General features: G+C 39.8%; 1 protein-coding gene across 4 annotated transcripts in view; it reads left to right on the forward strand.

Moving 5' to 3' along the window:
• The window catches only part of SAMD5 (sterile alpha motif domain containing 5), a 212,111-nt gene that overhangs the window by 36,292 nt on the left and 149,038 nt on the right, over window positions 1–26,781 (forward strand). For 2 of the 4 annotated variants that reach the window (XR_012800993.1, XM_075596659.1), the window contains one exon: window positions 12,637–13,179. The exons of the other annotated variants lie outside the window; for them this stretch is intronic. Coding sequence is in view for 1 of the 2 variants with exons in the window: in XM_075596659.1 (XP_075452774.1) it covers window positions 12,637–12,645 (9 nt within the window). In the remaining variant the exon portion in view is untranslated. Of the gene's footprint in view, window positions 1–12,636; window positions 13,180–26,781 lie in introns of those variants that run through there. 4 annotated transcript variants of the gene reach the window in all.

Genomic DNA, 26,781 nt, shown 5'->3' on the forward strand with positions numbered 1-26,781 from the left:
CTAAAAGGATTAGAGTACACGCAGGCGCAGTGAGGCGATTGACGCCCGGCTAGAGACGGATTAAAAACACAATGACTAACTAACTTCAGAAAATTAATGACTCTGTGGAGGTGTCTGTCGATAAGAGTTTGTGTGTGCGTGGGGGAGGGATGAAGGATTAGTTGTGCAGCAGTTCAAAGAAATAACATACTGTACTGTAGAGTACAGTAATTTCAAAAGGCAGTTCATCATAATACTGTAATTTGATCGCTACACCCCCCAAATACAGTACACAAATAAACCATGTGCAGGCAAATGCACAGATTTAATATCGTAATATCAAGATTGTTTTTGCAGGCTTGTGGATAAAATAATTTTTTGGGGGGCACTCAAGCAAGCAGTGGTGGGTAATGTTACAGGCGCATCTCAAAGAGAATTACACGCAGTCGCAGTGAGGCTTTGTAGGTCGGCTATGGACGGATTCAGAACACAATGGCAAGATTCAGTAAATTAACGACTCTGTGGAGAGGGGGGGGTTGGGTGACTCATCCGCAGCTAGCAGCTAGCTCCCATCTCTAAAAGGATTACACGCAGGCGCAGTGAGGCTTTGTAGGTTGGCTATGGACGGATTAAGAACACAATGGCAAGATTCAGAAAATTAATGACTCTGTGGAGAGGGGGGGGTTGGGTGACTCATCCGCAGCTAGCAGCTAGCTCCCATCTCTAAAAGGATTACACGCAGGTGCAGTGAGGCTTTGTAGGTTGGCTATGGACGGATTAAGAACACAATGGCAAGATTCAGAAAATTAATGACTCTGTGGAGAGGGGGGGGTTGGGTGACTCATCCGCAGCTAGCAGCTAGCTCCCATCTCTAAAAGGATTACACGCAGGCGCAGTGAGGCTTTGTAGGTCGGCTATGGATGGATTAAGAACACAATGGCAAGATTCAGAAAATTAACGACTGCGTGGAATTTCAAATCCTTGAGCTAGCGTTCGTGGGGGAGGGGGCTGCAGGGTACAGCTGCATGAAGTTCAAAGCTAAAGACATACTTTGATTCCAAAAGGCAGTTCATCATAATAATACACCCCCAAATACAGTACGTAAAAAGCACACAAATCAACCATGTGCAGTCAAACGCACAGGGTCGCAGTCAAAAGCACAGATTGAATATCGTAATACAGTAAGATGGGTTTTGCAGGCTTGTGGAGAAAAAAAAATTACAATTTAATTTTTAATTTTTTTTTTGGTCACTCACTTACTCAGGCAAGCAAGCAGTGGTGGGCGAAGTTGCAGGCATATGCGCAGTAAATTCCTGCTGTCAAGCAGGGATGTGATTGAAACCAGACACACGTTCAAAGGAATGGTGTGGGAGAGATGTACTGCATTGCACAGAAGATAAGAAGTTGAAATACCCTGCAGTTTAGTTAATTATCCTGAGTGAGGGGAGAGCACTGTATATGCCGAAATGTGACACTGTTACAGTACTGTACACACCTATGCGTTTCAACAATTTTCAAATGTGACATACACTGGCGACACACTTTATTCGAGCTCGGCTAGTCCCACGAATTCGGGTATACCCGGGTGTATTGAGGTTTGTGACTGTTTTCTGCCCGAGTGCATTGGGTTATTTTCCAGGCAGGGATTGAAGCATTTTATTCCCGCTGGCTGCAATACTGCACAGTATATATATATATATATATACTGCATTTCAATTCATGAATTTATGCCATCTGGTAGACACGCGAAGCATTGCAGCCTATTAAATCCTAATCATTATCATTTAACAGATCAGCCACCCGTCAGCCAGGCATGAACCCAGGCTGGGAAGGCAAACGCAACGGGGCTTGTCAGAGGTGAGGAGCGGCACATTCCAGGTATCTGCAAGGTACATACTGGGTATTTGCTCGAATAAAGTGTGTCGGTGCAGTACCATACAGCAGCACAGCACTGCAAATGCATGTATACTTTAAATATGCAAATTTACAATTACTGCGCGCGCACACACAGACTGTGTACTGACGTATGTTGAACCGCAAAGGTATTAGACTTCCAAGACAACAGCTCCCCTGAGTTTTTACACGGCATTGCAGTATTGCAGACAGCGAGAATAAAATGCTAATATCACGAGCGCGAAAATAACGCAGTTCACTCCGGGTGAAAATGACAAAAAAACGCACCTAACCGGGATAATCTGAGAGCCGCGGATCTAGCCGTCTTAGACTCAGATCGGCCGCCACTGTATTTATAGCACAGAATACAGATATGAGCAATATAGAAAAGGCTTAACCATGTGCTAAAACTATTGGTTGTAACATATTAAAAATGCACTTCCTTTGCTATGTTTACAAAATTACTCACATCACAAATGTATGGCGTAAATGAGCTGAAGTCTCTGTGGCAATCTCAGTACCACTCCTAAACCATAGTGTATGTTGGCTCTGACTCCTGGAGTTATTATTAGCTGACTTTTGTGTTATTGCAGTGACCTATTGTATTTATTTTTTTTATAAGTGACTATGTCTTCCTTTGTTTATGGCAAATAATGTCCCTCCTTTTAGATACTATAACTATATTGCTCTTAATTACTTTTTTTAGGCCCAATGCCAGCTTTGTATGACCTTGAACATGTGACTTTAGCTTCCTACTCTTGTGGTGTTAAAAAATGAATTGAATGCATTGAAAACTCTTTGTCTAGAACAGGGGTGCGCAAACTGGGGGGGGGGGCGCGGGATTTTTTTGGGGGGCGCAGAGGGTTGCAGAGGCCCCACGCTCTTCCCCTAGGCTTTTAAATTAAATGCCGGGGGACCGCGTGAGGCCTCTGCAACTTAAATTTACCGGGATTCAGCTGGTTTCTGGACGCATCGCCGTGGCAATGCGGCATCAAATGATGCAGCGGGGTCACGTGACGTAATGTCACATGACCCGTGGCGTCATTTGACGCCAGTTCACACGAAAGGGGGGAGGGGGCAAGTGCCGGGGCTGGGAGGCAGGGGGGCGCAGCGCAGAAACTTTGCGCACCCCTGGTCTAGAACAAGTGCTGTCTGTATTTTTCAGTGTGTGCAATTTGAATTAAAGTACATTGGTACCACTAGATATCATAAACTAATAATTATTTGAGTTTGTTATATGTAAATTTGGAATGTATACTGTTATCAAGTATTAGTCAGAAATGTTTTTCTTGCGTAAAGTTCCTAAATATAGTCAGTATAATAATTCAATATATCTGAGCAGGGAGTTTAAACTATGGGGATCTGCAAATCATTTACTAATGAATCAGACAGATTGTGTAATTTCTCCATGGTCAAAAATCAACTAAAAAAAATGCCCATATTAAAGACCATCATTTTTTACATATCGACATAACCCAAGCTTTAACATAACAATGTAAAAAAACCTAAAAATCATAGGGTCAAAACCCACTGATTTAATTTACAATTTTATTTCACATTGTGTATGTATTAAATAAATAAATAAATAAATAAATAAATGTATGTACAGTATTTGAAGCACATGGAAATACATGGAGGAGCAGAATAGGAAGCACATGGAGGTACAGTATATGACGCACATGGGAGGTGCTGTAAGGAATCACATGGAGTTACAGTATAGGAACCACATGGAGGTACAGCATATAAAGCATATGGATGTACTGCACTGTATTATTTTATTTATTTATTTATAAAATGTTTTACCAGGAAGTAATACATTGAGAGTTACCTCTCGTTTTCAAGTATGTCCTGGACATAGTTAATATGACAAATAATACATGGTTACAAATACAGTTACATAAATGAACAGGGTATACATTATATACTGTACAATAGATTGCATGCACAGTTAGAGAAGATGTATATTATAAGCTTATGTAACAGTTACAGACCAGATTAAAATGTGAGACAGCCTTAGTTTTGAAAGAACTTAGACTGGTGGCGGATGTGAGAGTCTCCAGTATGTTTTTCCAGTTTTGGGGTGCACGGTAAGAGAAGGAGGTGCGGCCGGATACTTTGTTGAGCCTTGGGACCATGAACAGTCTTTTGGAGTCTGATCTCAGATAATAAGTGCTGCATGTGGTAGGGGTGAGGAGCTTGTTCACATAGATAGCTTGACCAGAAAGTATTTGAAGGCAAGACAGAAAAGGTGAACTTTGCGCCTAGACTCGAGTGATGACCAATCTAGTTATTTGAGCATTTCGCAGTGATGTGTGTTGTAGTTGCATTGGAGAACGAAATGACAAATTGAATTGTAGAGGGTGTCAAGTTTGCTAAGGTGGGTTTGGGGCATATAAAGCACATGGAAATACAGTATAGGAAGTACATGCAGGAGCGGTACAGGAAGCACATGGAGGTACTGTATATGAAGAACATGGAGGTACAGTATAGGAAGTACATGTTGGTAGAGTATACTAAGCACATGGAGGTACAGTATAGGAAGCATGGAGGTACACTATAGGAAGCACATAATGTACAATATTGGAAGCACTTGAAGGTACCGTATGGGAAGCACAATGAGATACTGTATAGAATCAGAAGCCCATGGAGGTATAATTATTAAGTACATGGAGATACAGTATATGAAGCATATGGAGATACAGTATATGAAGATCATGAAGGTACAGTATAGGAAGCATATGGAGATACAGTATATCAAGCAAATGGAGATACATTATACTGTATGCCACCACAGAACTGGCAGAAAAACTTTCTTGTGAAAGTTGGTGTCAAGATGCTTTCTAAGTAAGATATTCATAATTGATGCTTTTGATGAATTTCAAAAATCCTCCAACTTTCACATATTTCTACTTCTTATCTTCTCTCAATCACATACGCTGATAAAGGTAAAGCAAAATAAGTTCACAATAACGAGATACTAATATAGTTCCCAGGCATAATGAATTCCAGACTCAAACACCTCATATGATGCATGTCTATGCCGTCTAGAGAACATAAACAATAACATATATTTAAAAAGTTGACAAAAAACAGAATAACTATTTGAATTACTCTTCACTTTGCTGGAGATTGGTACAGCTCACCAGATACTTGATATCACATGTGCTGAAAGGATAATTTGAATTCTTTATGGTATCACAGGTCTAATTTGAGTTAATTTAGGCTGTAGTTGAAAACAAAAGTACATACTAATGTATCTTTCAGGTAGCGCACATACAGTAAAAGTAAGCTATTCAAAATTAAATTACCATGCAAACCGCAACTTGCCTCTTGCAATGTTACATATATTTCCATAAACTCTTCTTGATACCGTAACCGGTTGAGATAACTTTTTTAATAGAGCAGGCTTTATTATTTAAGTTACAATTCCCATTTCCCAAGGCCTTAGTGTATCTTCAAACTGCAATATTGTTGCTTTCATTTTTATCTAGAATATGGGCAAACTACTAATGTACCATATGCAAACCAGCCAAAAAATATTAATGATCTCTATGCTGAAAATTGTGCTTTAACAGTTCAGGCAAGGAGCAGTGCAGATTCATAGTAGTATAATGCTCATGGTCATACCAAACTAACCTTACCCACTTGCAGTGCAAATATGACGATGTTACTCTGTATTTCTCAGATGGGAAATAAACCTTACAAACCGATCTCCCATATATATTTTCTCAATTGGATGGACCAAAAGCAGGGAGCCCTGACAAAGTATCATCTCATAATTCAATACATTTGAACTTTATTACTACATTTTTTGTTGCTTCCGCTAAAATTTCTAACGTCATCTGTAAAAATGTGTGCGTTGTTCATCTAGGATCTTGTCATCCTGTTAAAAAATCCACCCAGGTTAGAACAGATGTAGAAGATTTAATTGCTCCTGCTGATAACATATCACACTATAACGCAGAATATCCCACTTTAATGCAATAAACTTTACTACATCTGTATATACTAAGGATGGACACGGTCCAAATGGAATTTTTGTCAAACCAAAACACGAAAATATTTTACAACCAAAACAAAAATCAAAACATAATTTTTTTTTAGCTCTTGACATTTTGACAATAAATATCATGTGATATTTGTAGCAACCGGACATCCACTGACAATGCGCATTGAAACCTGTTGAGAAGTTTCTTGATCGATTTTAAGGATGCATGAATACATTTCTCTTTTATGCTATTCAGCACAGTTGTCACAGCCTAGTGGAAAAATTCTGAAATCCTTTGTGATGTACTCATGAGGAAACAATTTTTTTACTGTCTGAGAAATACAGAGTGCCGCCCTATCTTTGTCCTACATGTGGGTAAGGTATGTTTCAATATAATCAATAACAATTAAACTGGTATCATGTTAGTAAAAATAGTAATTTTAAATTAGCCAATTTTACTGCATGTAATGTTACAATATAATCATTGTGTCAGTACGAGTTTAAATTATTGTGATAACGAAATATCTATCCATTTGTTCATCTGTTGTACAGATGTAGCCAGACTGTCGCCAGAGCCGGATGAAGAAAAGCAAAATGCTGTTGCTCCATAAAAGCTATGGCTCTCTGTGTGGGGGGAGGGTGGTGGTAACTTTTTTGTTTTTGATGGACCCCCCATGGAGAGATTTCCTGCTGCCGGGTGATGTTACACTGGCTACTTCTGTAGGCCTGTAAAAAAGATTGAAAATAATTTGGAACTTAAAAAAATACACTGCTCCCTCATTATTCCTGTGGATTGTGCAGAGGAGTTTTCCATTTACGTTCAAGACCCTTCCTGTTTGTATGTTGATCTAGAATGGGAGCTTAACCTAGGGGTATCACTGATTGCCACTAAAAGTGAAATAAAATGTATAGATTGAAAGTATGTAAACGATACACAGGTTATGAGCTGTAAGCCTCAAAGAAAACCTTACATTCTTGAAATATCCTCTGTGCATCACAGAGAGAGGTGATAAACAGGTCACAACTTAGTTTGAGGGTTTATTAAATATGAAGATACCATGGGCCTGACAGACGTTTTCAAGAATAATAAATAGATGCTCGTAACCGTTGCGATTAGATGAATCAAATAATTCCAAACATTTCATGATTAAGAGGTGCAAAGACAGATATCCATTTCTCATGCAAAAATAGACATTATCGGGTCATATTTTATGTTGAAACCTGAATGTTAATTACAGACGCAACAGTGAAGATGGCGTCTGTCTATTTATTATGGAAATAAAGTAATGAGGACTTTTTTATATTGAGTCAAACTTTAAAAGTCACCAGGAAAGGTTTTTTTCTTTTAAGTTATAAACTGTCAAACAAGTGGTTGATTGATGACAGGGGTAGGCTTATGTTGTTTAAATGGGAGAAGAAGGGTATATAGATCTTACCAAAGGGTTATGAAAATGAGAATTCAACAGCGGTGTGTTTTGGGATCAAACATATGAATTCTCATATTTCCTACACCAGTGACCTCTCTGGGAAGACTCTATGACATGTGGTAATGTATAGGCAGTGGCGGATTTAAAAAAACGCCACCCATAGGCACTTAACTTGGGGCTGCCTCCTCCTTCATGCTGCCCTCCCTCTTCTTCAGCATCGCGGCATCAAATGATGTTGTGATGTCACATGAAGCCACCTTTCCATGACAAATCAATGCCATGTGACATCACATTGCCATGGCAACGCGTCACCATGTGACGTCGCAGCGTCATTAACACAGCAATGCTAAAGAAGGAGCAGGGTGTCACCAAGAACGTAAGAACGCAATCAGTGGGCAAGTGGGCGGGGCCTCTGAATATAGTCTAGGAGGCATGGTGGCGACCAAAATGCCGCAGGGATATTTCGCTGCAATATCTACTCCTAACTGCCCAGTCCCAAAAGCCAGGTGTGATAAGTGCAGGCTTAAATATCCTGCACGGGACCACTAAACTGTCTATACCTGCCGCTCCGACACGCCATGTTTCAATGTCCGATGTGGGACATTTAATCATGCACTTATCAGAACTGGCTAAATAGAACAGTTGGTGCAGCAGACCTGGCTTGTCTAGCGGCGACTTGTCCTGGCAGCAGGATGCCGCCACCATTGCCAAATGTTATCTCTATGTGGGGTGGAGTGGGGATAAGGGAAAGGGAAATGTTGCCACCTAGACCTGGGCCTGTCAGTCCTAATTGGAAATCTGCCACTGTGTATAAGAATTCTTGAATGTTTTTTCTTTTAAGAAACTGTATTTTTTGCATTTATTGTAACTGTATGTTCTTATAATAATCTTTTTCTGTAATATATGCGCTGTCTTTTGGTATATTAAAGTCAACCTTTAATAAGTGATGCATTGGGCTCTGATGTGTGCTACAGTTCAGAGAGTAAAGTACATTTTCAGATACATTTTACTATAACAGATTTTTGTGTATTAATTCCAATGTTTTTTCTTAATTAACAGGGACCATTAGATTGCAAATTTAAAATTTGATATTTTTTTTGGTGGTGGCAGCAGATAATAGATATGATTGCTACTGAGTAAGGGTAAATATCAATTCATTTGAAGTACCTTGCGAAAAGGAAAGGGAAGCTGGCTAGTTTAGTCGTTTGTATTATCCCTGGTTCATATATGTAATGTACTCACAAGTGCGGTGTTAGTGACAGATAGTATATTGGGACGGATTGAGGGGAGATATTGTTCATTTAAGGGACCTTTGCGGAAGGTGAAAAGTTGGTCAGCAAGAGAGCTATGTGCATTAACCCTTGTCCCATATACAGGTAACATCCTCACAGGTGTGTCGTCCGGACATTCCCATTGAGGTATAATTCCCAAATAAATATTGAAATTACCTTAGTTGTGTACTTAAATCATCAACTCTATGTAGGTGCCCAAAGTCTTATTATATTCTAAGTGCTAAGAGATGTCACCATTTCATGACTAAAATAGGACCAACAGAGCCAAAGCCTATTTTAGAAATAGTTGATTTTTTGTTGAACAGCAGCGAGGAATATTCTCCTCTGTGTTCTTTGCACTGTATGCAGTGGTGCACTTACCTTTCTGCCACCTATAGGCTGTAGGGTGGCCCTTCTCCTCGGTGTATGACATCACAACATTACAACGCTGTCTGGTCATGACAACGCAACATCACATTGCATCACGTTGTCATGGCAACAGGAGGGCCTGCTATAGAAAAGGTAAAACATACCACACACACACCTACACAAACAAATTGCCTCCCCAAATAATAGCCGCCCCCCAAAAATTGCTACTCTAGGCTATAGTCTAATGAAAAATCCACCACTGAGTGTATGATGGTTGATGCTAAACAATTCTCTGCTAACAAGCACTTATTTGTAAATGCCGTACCTCACTAAATGCTAATATCAATGGCTTTTTAGGTGGACTCTTCCACGTATTGTAACTGAAAAAAAAAGCGATAGCTTATTAACTCAAGGACACAGCAAAAGATAGATTAACTAACCTCCTCTGCTTTCATTGCAAAGTCTCATGCAAACGAATTTCTAAGCATTTGGCAAAGCAAGGCTAGATAGAAATAAAATGTGTTCATGTCAGCTTACAGGTTCAATGGGGTCTATTTACTGCAGTCTGCTAGCTGTTAATTATGGCAAAACCAGTACAAAAACAATATAGCTGAACCACGTTATAACGGGGTGCTTGGGGTCCACCCGATGCGACCGCATTATAACTGGGATCACGATTAAAAAACAAAATGGTCGGGGGGGTGGTGGTGGGGGGGGGAGGGAATCTGTGTGCGCACGTGAGTGTTGCAAATGTGAAAAGAGTGGAGGTGATCCAGAGGGAGGTGATGGCCCCAGATCAGTGTAGGCATCTGGGCTTGAGTGGCAGTCATCCTTTCTCTTCTCCTGTGAGCTGATGTCAGAAAGCTATTCCCCCTTCACCTCCTCTCCGGTGAGAGAGAGAGAGAGAGTGTGTGTGTGTGTGTGTGAGACTCTGTGTGTGTGTGACTGTGTGTGTGACTGTGTGTGTACTCCCCAGCCTCACAACCTCTGTGGATGTGAATGTCGGCATCTCACGAGCAGGTGAGGTCCTCTGTTATTTTCGGTATCAGCCGGTAACAGGGAATGTGTCTCCCAGAGTCTCCTCTCACTCCGGCTCTTGGAAGATAATTATATATATCCCCAGGTTTAATTTTTTTCATATTTATCCACTTGTGTAGTACTCTGTGTAGTGGTTGTACTGGCAGTATTGTGCTGCAAATTTTGTCCCGGTACTTTGAGGGATATACAAGCTTTTCAGTAGAGGATGTTCTGAGGATATTTACTTCTATTCTCTGTAGTACTCTATACAGTGTTTCTGGTGGCAATACTGTGCTGCATTTTTTATGTCAGTCCCTTCAAAGATGTTTTGATATCCTTTGTGAAGATCGTATTCTCAATGTTCACATTATTCAGATATTAGTATATTAAAGTAAGAGTGAATACTTGTACCATATTAATCCATGTAATTACACATTCAGAGCCTCCTTCAATCTCAGAGTGATGTCTCGTGGTCGTGGGAAGCTTGGCTTCACACTAAACCCTCTTCTTTTTTTTCTTGTGTGTGTGCGTCTGTTTCTCTATTTAGTTTAACTGGGTTTTTTTCTTTTACTCCCTTTTGTTCCTCTTTCATTTTTGTATTTTTTTTTTACATTTTAATTTTTTATTTGTTACTCTTGTAGTGTTTCACTGATTCATACTCTTTCTATCAGTATATTAGTGTCCACTCGGCAACTCCTGGAAGTTTGCCAAAAAAAAATTCAACATTTAAACGGGAGCCACGCTCACACCGCTTTATAAGCGATCCACGTTGTAGCAGATTGCGCTATAATGGGGTTGAACTGTACAATGTAGATGTAGCCAGAGTAACAGTTTGCACTGCTCAGGGAAGCCACAGAATCCTGACTGAAGCATCAACCCGGCACCGAGAAATCTCGCCATGGGAGGGGTTCAATTAACGGACCCCTAGTAGCCAATGACAGCCTTTACTGTTCCTGAGGCTGCAGCATTTTGATTTTCTTCCACCGGCTTCAGGGACAGTAAGTCTTGCTACATCTATGTTCATCAAAGAAATGGAATCTCCCTGAAAGCAATTGGAGTTTGAAAAATTGTGTGCAATTCATTTGCACCGGTTTTGCCCCATTTTTGCATCTGGAGAAGTTAGGTGAATCACCCCCAATGGTTTTTACTAATACAGTTCCATTTAACATGTGTTTTTTCGTATAAACTGCTGTTACCTTATATTTTTTTTCTTAGACTCATATTTCATTGTGGGATATTACAGTAGTTGTATGTCTTGACTTATAAAGTCATGATGATAAAGGCTTGAGTATATTTGATGCAACCCCGTTTTCTCTTTTACCTCCAACTCTCTATCTTACCATCTTGTTTTGGCCAAATTAGCTTTTCAAAATCTTTTAAATTAGAAAGCTCATTGGAATTCCAATTTCAGTAAAACTAACTGCATATTTAAACAAGTGAATCCTAACACACACATTACAAAGAGGAGCTGTGTAAGCCTTTGTGCCATACTTACTAAGCAGTGCAAAACATAAGGCCCATTCACTTGAAGTTGCCATAAAGTGTCTTATAGCTTAGCATCTGTAAATGTCACGCTCTGTGTTGTTTCCCTCTCTGTTCCTTTCTACTCTGCACTGTTGCTATACTCTTTGCATGTTAAGCATGTACAGTAAAAACTGAAAACACAAAACTATATATTTCTCTTCCACAAATAGAATTTAGAGGTATTTAGAGGTATTATGGTATTACAAAAAGAGTGTCAAACTTAATGTAATGCAAGAACTTGCCTTTGCTAGAACATAACAAAACATGGTAAGACATACATTTTTCTTCAATATCTACAGAATTTTATTTTTTTGGAGAGCGTAAGTGCATCCCTTTCCGTTATGGAGATATGTTACGTTTTCTTACTGGCAAAAACAAAGTGGAATATTTATTGTAAAAGTGGAACAATTTTAGATTAAAAAATCTGCACTGTATATATAAAAATATATTTCAAATAAATATCAGATAAAAAAAGAACAAAGTGTTTTTGATACTATACAGCCTGTGCCATAGGTTTTACCCTGGAATAGCACCACTTGTGCCTTAAACAGAGAGACCCACAAATTCCCAACATTTTGAGGACTAAGAGATGGACATTCTGATTGAGATAATCGGGAGTTCTGACTTCTGTTTAGCTTTTATTAATGGAGCGAGGAGCCCACTATGGGAAATAAAGGAGTATGGGAACCTAACCACAATGCCAACTTCTAAGTAATGATAACAGCCTGCCTCATGGAATTGGTAGCTATACGAAAGCGAGGACCACCACAGGTTGTGGAGAGTTATGAGAAAGATAAGAACACCACAGTGTGTAAAAAAGTAAGGGAATAAGAACATCACAAGACGTACTGTAGGTGGAAAAGGAAACAAAAAAGGAGTATTCACAGAAGCTCCGATAGTGATAACGCTTATTAGAGTTCGATCAGCGTTAACTGTCATTACTTGAATGGAGCTCCAGTGCCCACTTCCAGTGTTTAATTAATCATCCCCTTAAGGTCATCTTGATTCGAAAATTGAGCATACGGGCAATTGTATTACAAAACTAACAGCTGCCATTCTTTTGCCTTCACAGCAGTTTACGGTAGGTTCCCACTTTGACAAAAGGTGAACTTGTTCACAGACACAATTATTAAAACTCTGTTCTCTTTTTTTGTATTTATTTCTTTAGCCGTTTTAAAGAATAAATGGTTCCCTGCCAAGGATTCCAACACAGAATGTTTCTGATTTGGTGAAAGAGAGGCTGATGTGATGAAACAGAAGTTCAAGATCCAGGATCCATTTGCTCTGGTGCTTATGGTTTTTAAAATGCAGGACAAGAAGATGTGGCATGTATTCTGAATTGATATTTCACACAATCCTTAAATAAAGCTTTACCAGTAACTAGGAATTTGGATGTAGCTAAATCAGTCAGTGTTCTGCAAAAGCACCTGGATATTTGTGACTTGAACTGTTCAATATGTTTACATATATGTTGCTGAAACTGCATCCAATTTTACTTGACTATGTTCTGAAAATTCTGCATACTGTACTGGTTGTATTTAAACCAGAACTATGAACAATCAATTCAATCAATACAAGCAAAACATAGACGGAGCCTACATCATTGAAATTGATAAAGATCACATTGAAAGAAAGTATTTAATTTCATTTGTAATATGTGTACAATGCAAGAATATACTGATTTCAATAAACCTAAGTGCTAACATTTTAACATGTCTGTTGTGGTTGTGATGATGACCAATTCTTTACAAGTAAAGAAAATATCCTGGTGTTCATCAATTACAGTACAATTACAAAAGGAAATGCTTTTAATGTCTAATTGTTTATAAACATTTTCTGTTTATAGGCAAAAAAATGATTTAGGACTAATTCAGTCATACATTTTGACATACAGTAGCTAAATATTCATAATTGTCAATTTTGAAGACGTTTCCCATTTGTCCTTAGGTACAGTGGTTACTGGATTTTTCTCCAACCAGTTGTTTGATTGCATTACAGGAACGGGCAATCCAGAGACTGAAAGACTTTGTAGGTTAAGTAGGAAACATACGTTTTAAATTACTGAAAATCTCTACTCATCTTTTAAAAATGGTGGTAAACATACAAACTCACAGAGAAAAAAAGGTGGGCACATTCAGGGCTATACTTCGATGTCACTGGAAATCACTTGAATGGGCAGTAAGGTGTCTTATAGTATAGCACTGCTTAGTAAATATGGACCATAACTCTTTGTGCAGCTTTATGAATTGTAGGCACAGTCTTTCAAAACAAGAACAATGCATTATGTTAAGTTTAGCACAAGAACACAAAATATACAATACATACTGTATTCATTATTGGCTTATTATGGTATAATGCCTGAGTAGAGTATACTTCAATAACTACACATGTATGCTAAGATCTGTGTTTCGAAGCAGTTCTCAGATCATTTGCAATATTGTTTATCTCAAGAAACCTACATATTATAGAAATGCCACATTAAAGAAGCAATACTGCATGACTAACACCTCTTTGTACATCATGGGAAACGGGGGTCGACTGGAGCTGAACTGCACTATTTAAAGTTCCACCCGCCAGTTCCCGAGATACTTACCGGGGAAGTTACCGATATTACAACCTGGTTTTTATAGACAATTTAAATGGCCATCCAAATGGAAGCTGCAACCGTGGGGCCAACGAGAATTGACAGTCATTTTGTTTCTCTTGGAGAGAGAGATTTAAAACTGATAACTTCACTGATAAGTATAACAAGAACCGGGAGAAACCCAGAGCTGAAAGTAGCATGGTTCCGTGGTGGAGGAACCCCATGCTGCAAAAAAAGTGGGTAAAAAAAGGTCCAGACAAGATTGCTACTTTAATTTGTTTTCCATATTAGAAAACGACTGGAGGATTTCACAATGAATTATATAATGATAATGAAAAAGGGATGCTTACATTGGTCATATATTGAGAGACCCTCTAGTTAAATTGCAGTGAAAAATAGCAAGAAGGATATTTCCTTGTTGGAAGACAAAAAGTAATGGTAAGTTCTATAGAATACTAGTGGAACACACATGCATTCCAAGTTTTTACCTCCTGTTTCAATCATTTATGACTTTGTTCCTTTGCTGGAAGGTTCCTTGTGGGGGACCGAAACTGTCGGACAGCTTTCATAAATCATCCTTTTGTATCATCCATGTAAGTGCAGATCTCATCTTCTTCGACTTACTGTACCTGATCAGTTTGACCATGCACCCATAGCAGAAGAATGATTTAATCACAAGTGCTCTATCCTACTGACTTTTAGTATTTCTCTGCTGGACATCATTTTGGATCCATGTTTTTTTTTAACCTTCTTATCCTCAACTGCGATTTCTTGTCACTTTTGGTATGTAATTAAGGTGGTGGGGAGTGTGTTTCTCCTTTAAGTGTCAATATTATTTGTTTGTTTTTTGTTTACCCCTTATTTGTTTACAGGTTAGGAACCATATGGTCTCTGGAGTTGAACCACCTTTTTCAAGATAAAACTTTCACCTTGATAAAAATCTTATACTGGCACTCAAACATTAGCAAAATATATCCCCATTTGTGAATTGCAATTGGAGTGCTGGTCTTCTATTTGCTGTGCATCTTGACTTAGGACTTTCCTGATCAGAGTTCCCGCACCCACAAGCTTTAATACCTTGCGTGCATACATATCTTAATTTCTTTGGTTATTGAAGAAGCACTTATATGTGATCAATGAATAGCTTGGTGGCCCTGTTTCTTTTTCCATCTTCATGTAATAAAAATGGATATCATCTATTAGTCCTCCAAACATGAACAAGAATGGCCAGGAGTGGCAGTGCCACCTACTCTGCTACTTAAGATATTAGCAAGTAATGAGCACTATTTTGTGACTTATAGAAAATGTCTACTGCTGTTAAGACGGACCATAGCGATAAAGTTGCTATGTTTTTCCTTAGCCCAACTAGTAATAAAGGCTGAAGGATGAATGGTAGATGCGGTGCAAACAATATGTTTACTGCCACAATTGTGTCTACCTTTGCGTATTTGACCCCTATACAGTATCTCTATCAATATCTTCTGTATCTGACTATGTTCATTGCCATAATTTTGTCTACCTCGGGTTTTTGACCCATCTACCTCTAATACATTTTGTGGTAACCGGTGACATGAGAAAATCGGGCAATATCTCAAAAACAAACAATATTTTTGAATAGTTAACTCTTTTGGAACACGGCGAAAACTGCAGGTTATTAGTGCTACGTTTTGTTGTATAATAGTCTACTGCAACCTAACACTTGCCCCCCAGTTTGAACTTGAATAAACTCTTTAATAAATACGGCAAGAACTATTTTCGAGCAAGTAAAAAACCACGAGCGCTCACTGTACATGAAAAAATTATGCATGCATCTGCATAAAATAGACTGATGTAGCAGATGTTGGGTACAATAATGCATTAGCCCTGTCCCTTTTCTCGTGCGCAGCTAATTAGTTTTCAGTGGTGTTTGCTCCAGCTACAATGTGCCAGGGGGAGCAATAATGGCTTCTACATCTGTATATGAGAGTCCAGACAATCTGCTGTAGCACTTTTCTCATATTAAAGTTCAAGAACCTTTGAAGCAGTTGAACCTCTTTGGGTTGGAAATTCATTGTGCCGGCAAAAATGGTGTACAATAAATCTGACACAAAATTGTACCAGATATATCAAAGTAAAAAATCCTATTGCCTTTAATTGGAGATTTTCCCTGATATATTTAAGTATTTTTTTGCCCGAGAATTGTACCATTTTTGCTTGATACAAAGACTGGGATACTGCCTTCGAATGAGTGGCACGATGGTTATCACCAGAATTAATTACTGGCTTTATCGGTCAGTGCATTTTCTCTCACTGACCATTTTGGTTTTGCGATTGTCTTCATGCTGTACCAACACATTTAGAACTGCAGCACATAATAACATGTTTAGTATGGTTTACATGTAGCATAGAATTATAGATTTAACCCTTCCATCTTTTCCACAATGCACACAGTTTTAAATGTTGCCATAATCTTAACATGTCATATGAGATGGAAAAGTAAGTTTAAAGCAGAAATACCCCCCAAAATTATTATTATTTCTAGTTTGCCTGAGCTAGGGGGTTTCTCTGAGCTAATCTGTGATCCTCCAATGTCCGGGAACCACCGAGCAATAACAGTTTTAATAAATAATAAACTGTTTACATTTTTTGCAGTTTCTTTGAGAAACTACAAAAAAACTATAAACATGACCACTGGGATCACTAATAGAAATCTGTGAGGTAATTTCCTGCTGACATCACAGCTTTCTATTGGCCACTGGAGGCAAAGCTGGCCACGCTGACATTTTGTGTATACCAGGCAAGTATTCTTGCCCATTGGACAAAACATCTCATTGCTTGGGAACCGAGGGGTCCCTGGAAATTGGTGGACCACAGATCAGGTTAGTAAAACTAAAAAACAAAAAAGGTTAAAAAAAATACTCTCAAAATATGTATAAAGTGTTAATTACAACAAATATTATTAATTAAACAACAGACAAAATGTATGGCCAATGTTTTATCTGGATCATCTTTGTGTTTATATCCAAGATCATCAAAACACAGTCACTTGGATTGCACAATGCTGTGAGATTATCATTGTGAATACACACTATTGTAAGTATGTACAAATAATGTATTGTTTCATAATACTATTTAACAAGAGATTCTTTTTTAAAGTATGTGTTTATGCCAGAAATTTGAGAACATAATAATTAACCAGATATTTGTAAAATCACCACCTTTTTAAATAAACATGAATTTTCCAAATTATAGAGGAACTGAGATTTTTTGCATGGAAATAAATGAATTAGTGAAGGACTGCGATTGATATTCTTGTATAGAAGCAAGCACTTTCATACTCTTTATTTTCAATATGGTCTTTGTGTTTATTGTAAAAATAAATAATGATAATAAAACTCTAAAATGTAGTAATCTCGTTCTGTGAGGTGGATGCATAAATGTAAATTACGTGTTACTGCATATCATCAGTTTTAGGTTTATAGTCTCTGCAGTTTACGTCTTCGTTTTTTAGTGGCACAAGAGAAGCAATTCTGAAAACGATTTAAATGCACCTAGTAATTACAAATAATCCCTGTTACTTTTGCATTAAAAATTACAATGATTTATAGTCAACACAAATGTATTTTGTGGTTGCAGTTAGTATACATTATTATATTGCTTATTAGTTATGGTCAATGATTTAATGTGTAAGAGGCACACATTAAAAAGCTGTAAAATTATTTACTGTTTAATAGATTATATCATTAAATTTGAAACAGCCTTTGCATTAATTAAGATCATGTACGCAAAGGTACCTATTCAGCTCTTTTGTTTGAGAATGTACAAATAATTCATTCTTATTCAATGTTTAACTAAATGTTCAAATGGTATTTGTTAATATATTAACTGAAGAAATGAGAATACTGGGTAAGACCAAATGGTCAATGAAGTCCAATATATATTTTGTACATTGCTCAACACAAAAAGATTGTGTGGAGAATACTGAACAAGACACCTGATAGTACGTATGTGTACACAGACTGAAAAGCATGGAGGTTGCATGTTTGTCGATATTTATAGTAGTGATTGATGCGTTTAACTTCTTTTAAAGGAATAGGACTATATTTACTAAGCATGCTTCATCAATAATACACCTTCCTGTGCTGAAAGACACTTGAAAACCTTTTGTCTTAAATTGGCTGTAACGTGTCTTCCAGCGCCGTAATGTGGCTTATGGCATTTTTTAAAATAAATCAAAACACCCCCATTTTCTCCATGAGTACTTTAAAAAGAGGGATACATTGTTTTAAAAGTATCTTCTTTGAATCATTATAATAGTATTACTATTTAGAGTACTTTGTATTTGCAAAAGATTTCTGAGAGGAATTGCACTTTCAGTATTTGTAACGTCAACAAGTTAGTCATGGTATTAATAGTGATTAATAATAGTATTATCACAAGATCTTTAGATGGGGCACTGGAACAAAGTTGGCAGTGCACATGCCCCATGAATACATTTGTGCCATGACTCTCGGAAAAGCTCAGCTTTATGCTCGGGGCATCAGAAGGACTTTACTACCTATTATAGTTCTATTGTTTGTTGGATCAGAGTTCTTCAAGAGCTGCAGGTATGTGGAGAACATACAGAGAAGTCATATAACAGACAAGTTCAAGGCCTGATAAGTATAGGACAACACAAACTTGAGGCTACTATAGCTCAACTGTAAAAACATGTCCTAAAGAACTCACAATGACAAAGAGAGATATGTGGAAATGTGGAAAAACCACTGAATGATCATTTTTATGCTACCACACGTATTGCAAAAATAGAGGCATTTACAGAGAGGTGGGGAAACATGACAGATATAGGTGATACATCAGAGAAGTTGTGAAGGGTCAAGAAGAAGACAAAGTGATGATAATCAGGAAAGTATGGATGGAAAAGTATAATTTGACTGTTGTATAAAATATTTGTTTATTTATATTTTGGGATTTATTGTATTGTATTGTATGTCTTTATTTATATAGCGCCATTAATGTACATAGCGCTTCACAGTAGTGATACATGTGGTAATCGAATAAATAACAAATAATATAAATAACAGATCATGGGAATAAGTGCTTTAGACAAACATAACATTAAGGAAGAGGAGTCCCTTCCCCGAGGAGCTTACAATCTAATTGGTAGGTAGGGAGAACGTACAGAGACAGGAGGAGGGCGTTCTGGTAAGTGCGTCTGCAGGGGGCCAAGCTTTATGTATCATGTGTTCAGAATGTTCTCAGTGCTATTCGTATGCTTCTTTAAGCAAGTGTGTCTTAAGGTGGGTCTTAAAGGTGGATAGAGAGGGTGCTAGTCGGGTACTGAGGGGAAGGGCATTCCAGAGGTGTGGGGCAGTCAGTGAAAAAGGTTTAAGGCGGGAGAGGGCTTTAGATAAAAAGGGGGTAGAAAGAAGACATCCTTGAGCAGAACGCAAGAGTCGGGATGGTGCATAGCGAGAAATTAGGGCTGAGATGTAAGGAGGGGCAGAAGAGTGTAAAGCTTTAAAAGTGAGGAGAAGAATGGAGTGTGAGATGCGGGATTTGATTGGAAGCCAGGAGAGGGATTTCAGGAGGGGAGATGCTGAGACAGATCTAGGAAAGAGTAGAGTGATTCTGGCAGCAGCATTTAGGATAGATTGTAGGGGAGACAGGTGAGAGGCAGGAAGGCCGGACAGCAGGAGGTTACAGTAATCAAGACGGGAGAGAATGAGGGCCGAGTCAGAGTTTTAGCAGTCGAGCAACAGAGGAAAGGGCGTATCTTTGTTATATTGCGGAGGAAAAAGCGACAAGTTTTAGAAATGTTTTGAATGTGAGGGACGAATGTGAGAGAGGAGTCGAGTGTGACCCCTAGGCAGCGTGCTTGGGCTACTGGGTGGATGATCGTAGTTCCAACAGTAATGTGGAAGGAGGTAGTAGGGCCAGGTTTGGGAGGTAGTATGAGGAGCTCTGTTTTAGCCATGTTGAGTTTAAGGCGACGGAGGGCCATCCAGGATGATATAGCAGAGAGACATTCAGAAACTTTGGTCTGTATAGCAGGTGTAAGGTCAGGTGTTGAAAAGTATATTTGTGTGTTGTCAGCATAGAGGTGATATTTAAACCCAAAAGATGTTATTAGGTCACCTAGAGAGAGTGTGTACAGAGAAAAGAGAAGAGGTCCCAGGACAGAGCCCTGGGGTACCCCCACAGAGAGATCAATAGAGGAGGAGGAGGTGTTAGCAGAAGAGACACTGAAAGTACGATGGGAGAGGTAGGATGAGATCCAGGATAGAGCTTTGTTCCGAATACCAAGAGTATGGAGAATGTGAAGGAGAAGAGGGTGGTCCATGGTGTCAAATGCTGCAGAGAGGTCGAGTAATATGAGCAGAGTGTAATGACCTCTGTCTTTGGCATTTTATAGTATACTATTGTATATACCACAAGAGAAATAACAGAACTGGTATATAAATGATTTGTATATTATAATTAGAGATGGGCAAAACATTTTGTTGCGGATTTGGGTCCGCCTTTGATTGGCCTGTTCCTTTGGTGCGCGGATTTGTCTCAATAAAGCCAATCCACCATTTATTTTTTCAAAGAAGGAAAGCAATCTCACCTAGCCTTACTAACTCATAACCCACAGTACATAGTATTACTTAGTAACCTTGAAAGGACTTCAAGCACAATCAACAAAATGGATATACCTTAAAGGTATGCTGTTAGCAGACAGTGTGCACTGCTAGCCCTCAACTGGTTTAGCTCACACTGCCAGAGCTGTGGCCTACAAAAGCAGTGATTGTGGGTTCTAGTTCTGTTGGGTCTGTTACCATTCCAGTCATTAGGTTGGTGCCTTAGGCTTATCTATATAGTTGATATGGAAATTCTTTTAGGAAGTGTGGGGTTGGACTCATGCTAATAGCTATACAAAGTATATTTAAATATCTCCCAGCCAGGTTCTTAGGGCCCAATACACAGATGGATTTTGTCAAAACAATCCGGGGAACGGATTTGGACTAGTTCGCCCATCTCTAATTGTAATATTTTCAGAGAAGCAATATCAGATTTATTTTATGTATATGTAGCTCACTGTTCATTTTTAGGAATACACAGGCTAATTCCTGTAACATGTGAAATGCTTTTTTTAAATTAAAAGATGTATTCCCTGTTACATTTTATACATTTTATCAATGTAATTGGTTTCCGTAGAACAATTAAATCACCCTTATAGTAAATATTGTACTTATCTGTTTCTTGTGGAAAAAAAGAATAAGATTCCATCTTCTGGTCCTATTTCTAATTGTATTGGTTTAATTATTTTTGTTCCTAGATCCCTTCGGTTAATGGCAACATAATTAGTTTACACAAATCACAAAGGAAAATGTGATGCCTGGATGAATAATTTAGTTTACATAGTCTATTTACAAAAGATATTACAGCAGGTAGATGCAATATTGTGAAAAGTTAACTATATATATATATATATATATATATATATATATATATATATATATATATATATATATATATATATGTAACGGTATTTCTGAACCGGCCTGACCCACCCAATCTCACATTGGCCACTGTGGTCTAACCGGCCCCCATTACAGTGTGGTAGTGTCTGGTGGTGCACCTGTTGGCAACAGGACTCCTGAGTCTCCCGCATGATGGTGTATGGGGAGGACCCATCCAGACAGGCAGCTGAGGTAGTGTGCTGAGTCTCACCTAGTTCCAGTGCAGAGCCTCCACCTCATCAGGTCCCTGCGTCCGCATGGGGATGATCCTGTTGAGGAACTCCTCCGTGGTGCTCCTCTCTGTACATTCACTCCACACATGTACACGAGAGGGTTTGTGATTGAGAACATCTTTATTGCCTGAGTGGGCTAGCTGCCCCTCGCAGTAGATATCTAGCCACTCATGTCCAGTCAGTGCCTCCCTTTAAAAGGTGTATCTCTCCTTAGATAGGGATTCCCTATCCCCGCAGGGATCACTGCGCTGTGCCAGGTCCCTGGACACAGTCTCCTCTTCAGTTACTATAACATAACCAGAACTTCCCAGTAACTCAGGCTGGGACTAGAACTTGAACTCCTCCTCCTCTTAGCTGAACTTGTACTAGAACTACTTTTAGAAACAGTGCTGTGCCTTATGTACACTCTGGAAGCTGACACACCTCTGACATCACTAACCATGGAGTCAGAGCATGTGACCACTCCCATCCATACACAGGGCACCCCACCAGGGTGTGAGGTCAAACCTCCATAATTACTGCTGGCATGCCCACAACTTACCAGGCCTTACTGTCAGCAGGAGAGATGACTGTAGCCATTTTACATGACCGCTACATATATATATATATATATATATATATATATATATATATATATATATATATATATATATCATTTGTAAAAGAATTATGTTAGTTGCATATGTTTAACCTATGAAACATGCCACTGAATAATATTGAAAGCATCTGATTTATTTTTTGCTTATTCAAAATATTTGGGATGTGAATTACGCCTAAAAATAACAATACTTAGAAATAAAGGTATATTTAAAATGTACACGCTATGCCCAAGGTCTCTAATAAAACCATCTCAATGTTTTCTCTAGACTTCTTCTATTTCCCCCTGAGTGGTTATTTTAAAAGTGCAATAATCACAAAGCTGACAAAACAACAACCTTTTGTACACAGTTTAACAATCTAATCGGCTTCCTTAAACTAATTTAACCATGCTGAAGCAAATATTTGTCTTCTTTTGTTTCAAAGGAAATGAATTACAAATTGCATCTTGTAGGGGCCTTTGAATGGGGAAGTGTTTGTCAATCAAGTGTTTTCTTTACCCTTAGCCCACCCTTTCCTTATCAGAGAGTCAATCAAAATAAGGAAAGGGGTCCTCTGGCGGTGAAAACTCTTGTTGAATACATAGGGATAACGGAAACCGTTTAACTTCCTCTGGCTTCTTCTAAGTCTTAGTCTGCCATCTTTACAAACTAACTTGAAAAAAAGTCTATGATTTAAATACCCATACACCTAGATTCTGCTAAAAAGGCCTCCATTGCCAATATGTAACCCCTTAATCAGTGCCGCAGATAGCTTTCCCAGGGCCTAGGACTAACGTTTCCACTGGGGCCCCCCACCCACTTGCCGAGAACTCCTCCCCCCCTTTTGTTTCTCTTACACTCCACTCTTCTCACGCACCTCCTCGCTCTCTCACCCCCCTCCATCACCCTTTCCTCCCCCCCTCTGTCTCTTATTGTCCCCTTCCCTCTCTTACACCTCCCTCTCCCCTCCCTCTTACAGCCCTCTCTCAAACTCCACGCAACCCCATGTATTTTCCCCCTCTCGCCACTCAATAACCCCCTTCCCTAAATACACACACACACACACACACACACACACACACACACACACACACACACACACACACACACACACACACACACACACACACACACACACACACACACTAAATCACACCTTTACAAATCCTCCTCACACATTCTCTTTCTATCCATGCTTCTCCTCCTTGCTTCTGGGGATATCTCTCCCAATCCTGGTCCCTGCCTTATTCCTACATGCTCTTGTCTTCACCTCCCTCATGCAACTTCTACTCCTTCTGGTGTTAACCCCTCCAACCTCATACCCATCCCCTGCCACATCTCCCTCCTCTCTCCCATTCTCCTGTGCCCTTTGGAATGCTCGCTCCCTTTCTAACAATTCTGCCTGATGAAGCACAACTCTGTGTGAAACGCATTGCGAAAGCCCTACAGCGTTATTGGGAACCAGTCCACTAGTGTACCAAGCCTCAGCAGTCCCACAAACATCTAGAGACTCTTCGGTACGCCGGAGTAATTTTCTTTGGGAACCGGCATTTGAGGCGGGCTACCATCTAAGGGTCCTACGGGTCCTGCAAGAGCTGCAACCCGGAAGGAAGAGCAACGTGGTGCCGAGCCAGGCAGCCCCAGCGCGCGGCTCTACCTTGTAAGCCTCAGCACCATCTCCCTGTGCCCAGGACACCACCAGGACTGCTTTCCTCTGCCCTGTTCTACTGGACATACTTACCCCACTATGTAAGTTTTTATTGTTATTATTCAATTGTTTTAATTAAATCTTGACCCTTGGTGCGCTTTTGTGTTCCATTTTCCCCTTTCTAACAAGTTCGTCTCTCTGCATGACTTCTTTCTCTCTCACTCTCTGCTCCTATTTGCTATAACTGAGACCTGGCTCACTCAGTCTGACTCTGCACTGGAAGCTGCCCTCTCTTATGGTGGCCTTTCTTTAACCCACACTCTGCGCCCTGATGCTAGGGGTGGAGGTGTGGGGCTCCTGCTCTCCTCTCTCTGCCATTACCGAACCCTTCCTATTCCTCCCTCTCTTGCTTTTCCCTCCTTTGAGGCTCACACTGTCCAGATCTTCTCTCCTCTCCCAGTCCATGTGGCGGTCATCTATCGCCCACCTACCTCTACTCATCCCCCTTCTTTCTTTCTCTCTCACTTTGTGGAGAGAAAGAAAGAGAGCCAGGATTCAGACTCCCCGTTCTTCTCCTTGGGGACTTCAATTGCCACATTGATGACACCTCTCTCCCATGGGCTTCCCGCTTTCTATCTCTAACCTCTTCTTTTGGCCTTCAACAGTGGATTGCGGTCAGCACCCACAACAATGGCCACTGCCTAGACCTTGTTTTCACTAAAAACTTTCTCTGATTTCTCCATTTCCCCCTTTTCTCTCTCGCTTCTCCCCTTCTCCATCTCCATCTACACCTCGCTTTTGCAGAAACCTGTGCTCTATTAACCTACCAGCCTTTGATTCCACTTTATGCTCCTCCCTCTCCTCTCTCAGCTCTGCTACAGACCCTGACAACCTGTCAGGAACTACAACTCTGCCTTATCCTCCTCTTTTGATTTACATGCCCTGCTTTCTCTCTGCCATCCTCGCCCTTCTAACCCAGACCCTGGCTAAATTCCCACACGCGCATGTTGCGTTCCTCCACTCGTTCCTCTGAACGCCTCGGGAGGAAATCTCACACTCTCGCAGACTTCCTTCACTACAAATTTATGTTATCCTGTTTCAACTCTGCCCTCTCTCAAGCTAAACAAACCTAATTTTCTTCACTAATCAACACGCACAAGACTAACCCACGCCAACTCTTCTCTGTCTTTGACTCTCTACTCAAACCACCCTCGGCTGCCTCCTCTTCTTCCGCCATCTCACCTCAGGACTTTGCTGACTATTTTAAAGAACATCCCCCATGTTTCCTCCTCCCATCCTACACCACTTCCTAACTCTCCTCCTGCCTTACTTGACTCTTTTTTCCTTGTCTAAGAGGAGGATGTGTAACTGTTGATCTCCTCTTCTCCCTCTACCACTTGCTCTCTTGACCCATTCCTTCCCATCTCCTAAAACCTCTTGGTCCTACTATAATCCCTACTCACACACATTTTTAACTCCTCCCTCTGCTTTCAGAAAAAAGAATTGTGACTAAAGCGCTAAAGTATCTAAAACTAATTAGTGATTAAACAAATAGTGATAAAATAAAACCCTTTACATAAAGGTTAGGCTACCTGGTACCTACTGTCTAGTATAGACAGAAACAGAACATAAAACAAAATTAAACCTGGTGCCAACTAAATGTCCAATGTGGTAAGTTCTGTGATCCTCAGTGAATCTGCACAGATGCTTTCAGGCCATGTAACGAGAAAAAACACAAACAAAAACAAATAAATAAATCATAGCGTATAATTGCTGGGTGATGTCAGTCTACACTACAAACAAAACATTTAAACAAAACTCCTAGTAACAGACTAAAAATATATGTTTATTTAAATATAATGAACTATGCCATTAAAAGAACTGCAATAGTAACAATGAAGGACAGCTAATCATCCGGAGGTGGTAAAATCAAAATCCTACTTACGAGAAGCAAGGTGATATCAGGCGGTGATGAAACAAAGTTAGTGTCCAATTGGCATCGGAAGGATATTCTAACAGAGTTAATACTCTGTAACGCCGGTACACTCGTCCGAATCTCCCTTCTGCCACACTCAGGAATGTGCCGGTGGGGGAAGCTGTCTCTCTGGGGCACTAACGCTGACACCACGTGTAGCTATCCCCCCTCTCTCTGCTCCTCCTGTCTGCCCGACAGCTGATGCGTGCCCGCGCGCGTGTACCCATGAGATTTAAAGGAACACGAACTTATCCACTTGATAGCGGTAGCTTACAGCAAGCTATGACCAGCTGCTCCTACAAAGTGCTCTACGCTGTCCTAAGGGTGACAAATAACATCCACTCCATTTTCTCAACACCTATTCTCTCCTAGACCCTCTACAATCTGGCGTCCGCACTGCTCACTTCACTGTTACAGCCCTCACTAAAATAACTGATGACCTCCATGCTGCCAAAGACAGAGGTCATTACACTCTGCTCATATTACTCGACCTCTCTGCAGCATTTGACACCGTGAACCACCCTCTTCTCGTTCACATTCTCCATACTCTTCTTATTCGGAACAAAGCTCTATCCTGGATCTCCTCTTACCTCTCCAATCGTACTTTCAATGTCTCTTCTGCTAACACCTCCTCCTCTTTTGATCTCTCTGTGGGGTACCCCAGAGCTCTGTCCGGGGACCTCTTCTCATTTCTCTGCACACACTTTCTCTAGTTGACCTAATAATATCTCTTGGGTTTAAATATCACCTCTATACTGACGACACACAAATTAAATTTTCAACCCCCAACCTTACACCTGCTGTACAAACC

This window comes from Ascaphus truei, chromosome 4, assembly GCF_040206685.1.
Source record: "Ascaphus truei isolate aAscTru1 chromosome 4, aAscTru1.hap1, whole genome shotgun sequence".
NCBI lineage: Eukaryota > Metazoa > Chordata > Amphibia > Anura > Ascaphidae > Ascaphus > Ascaphus truei.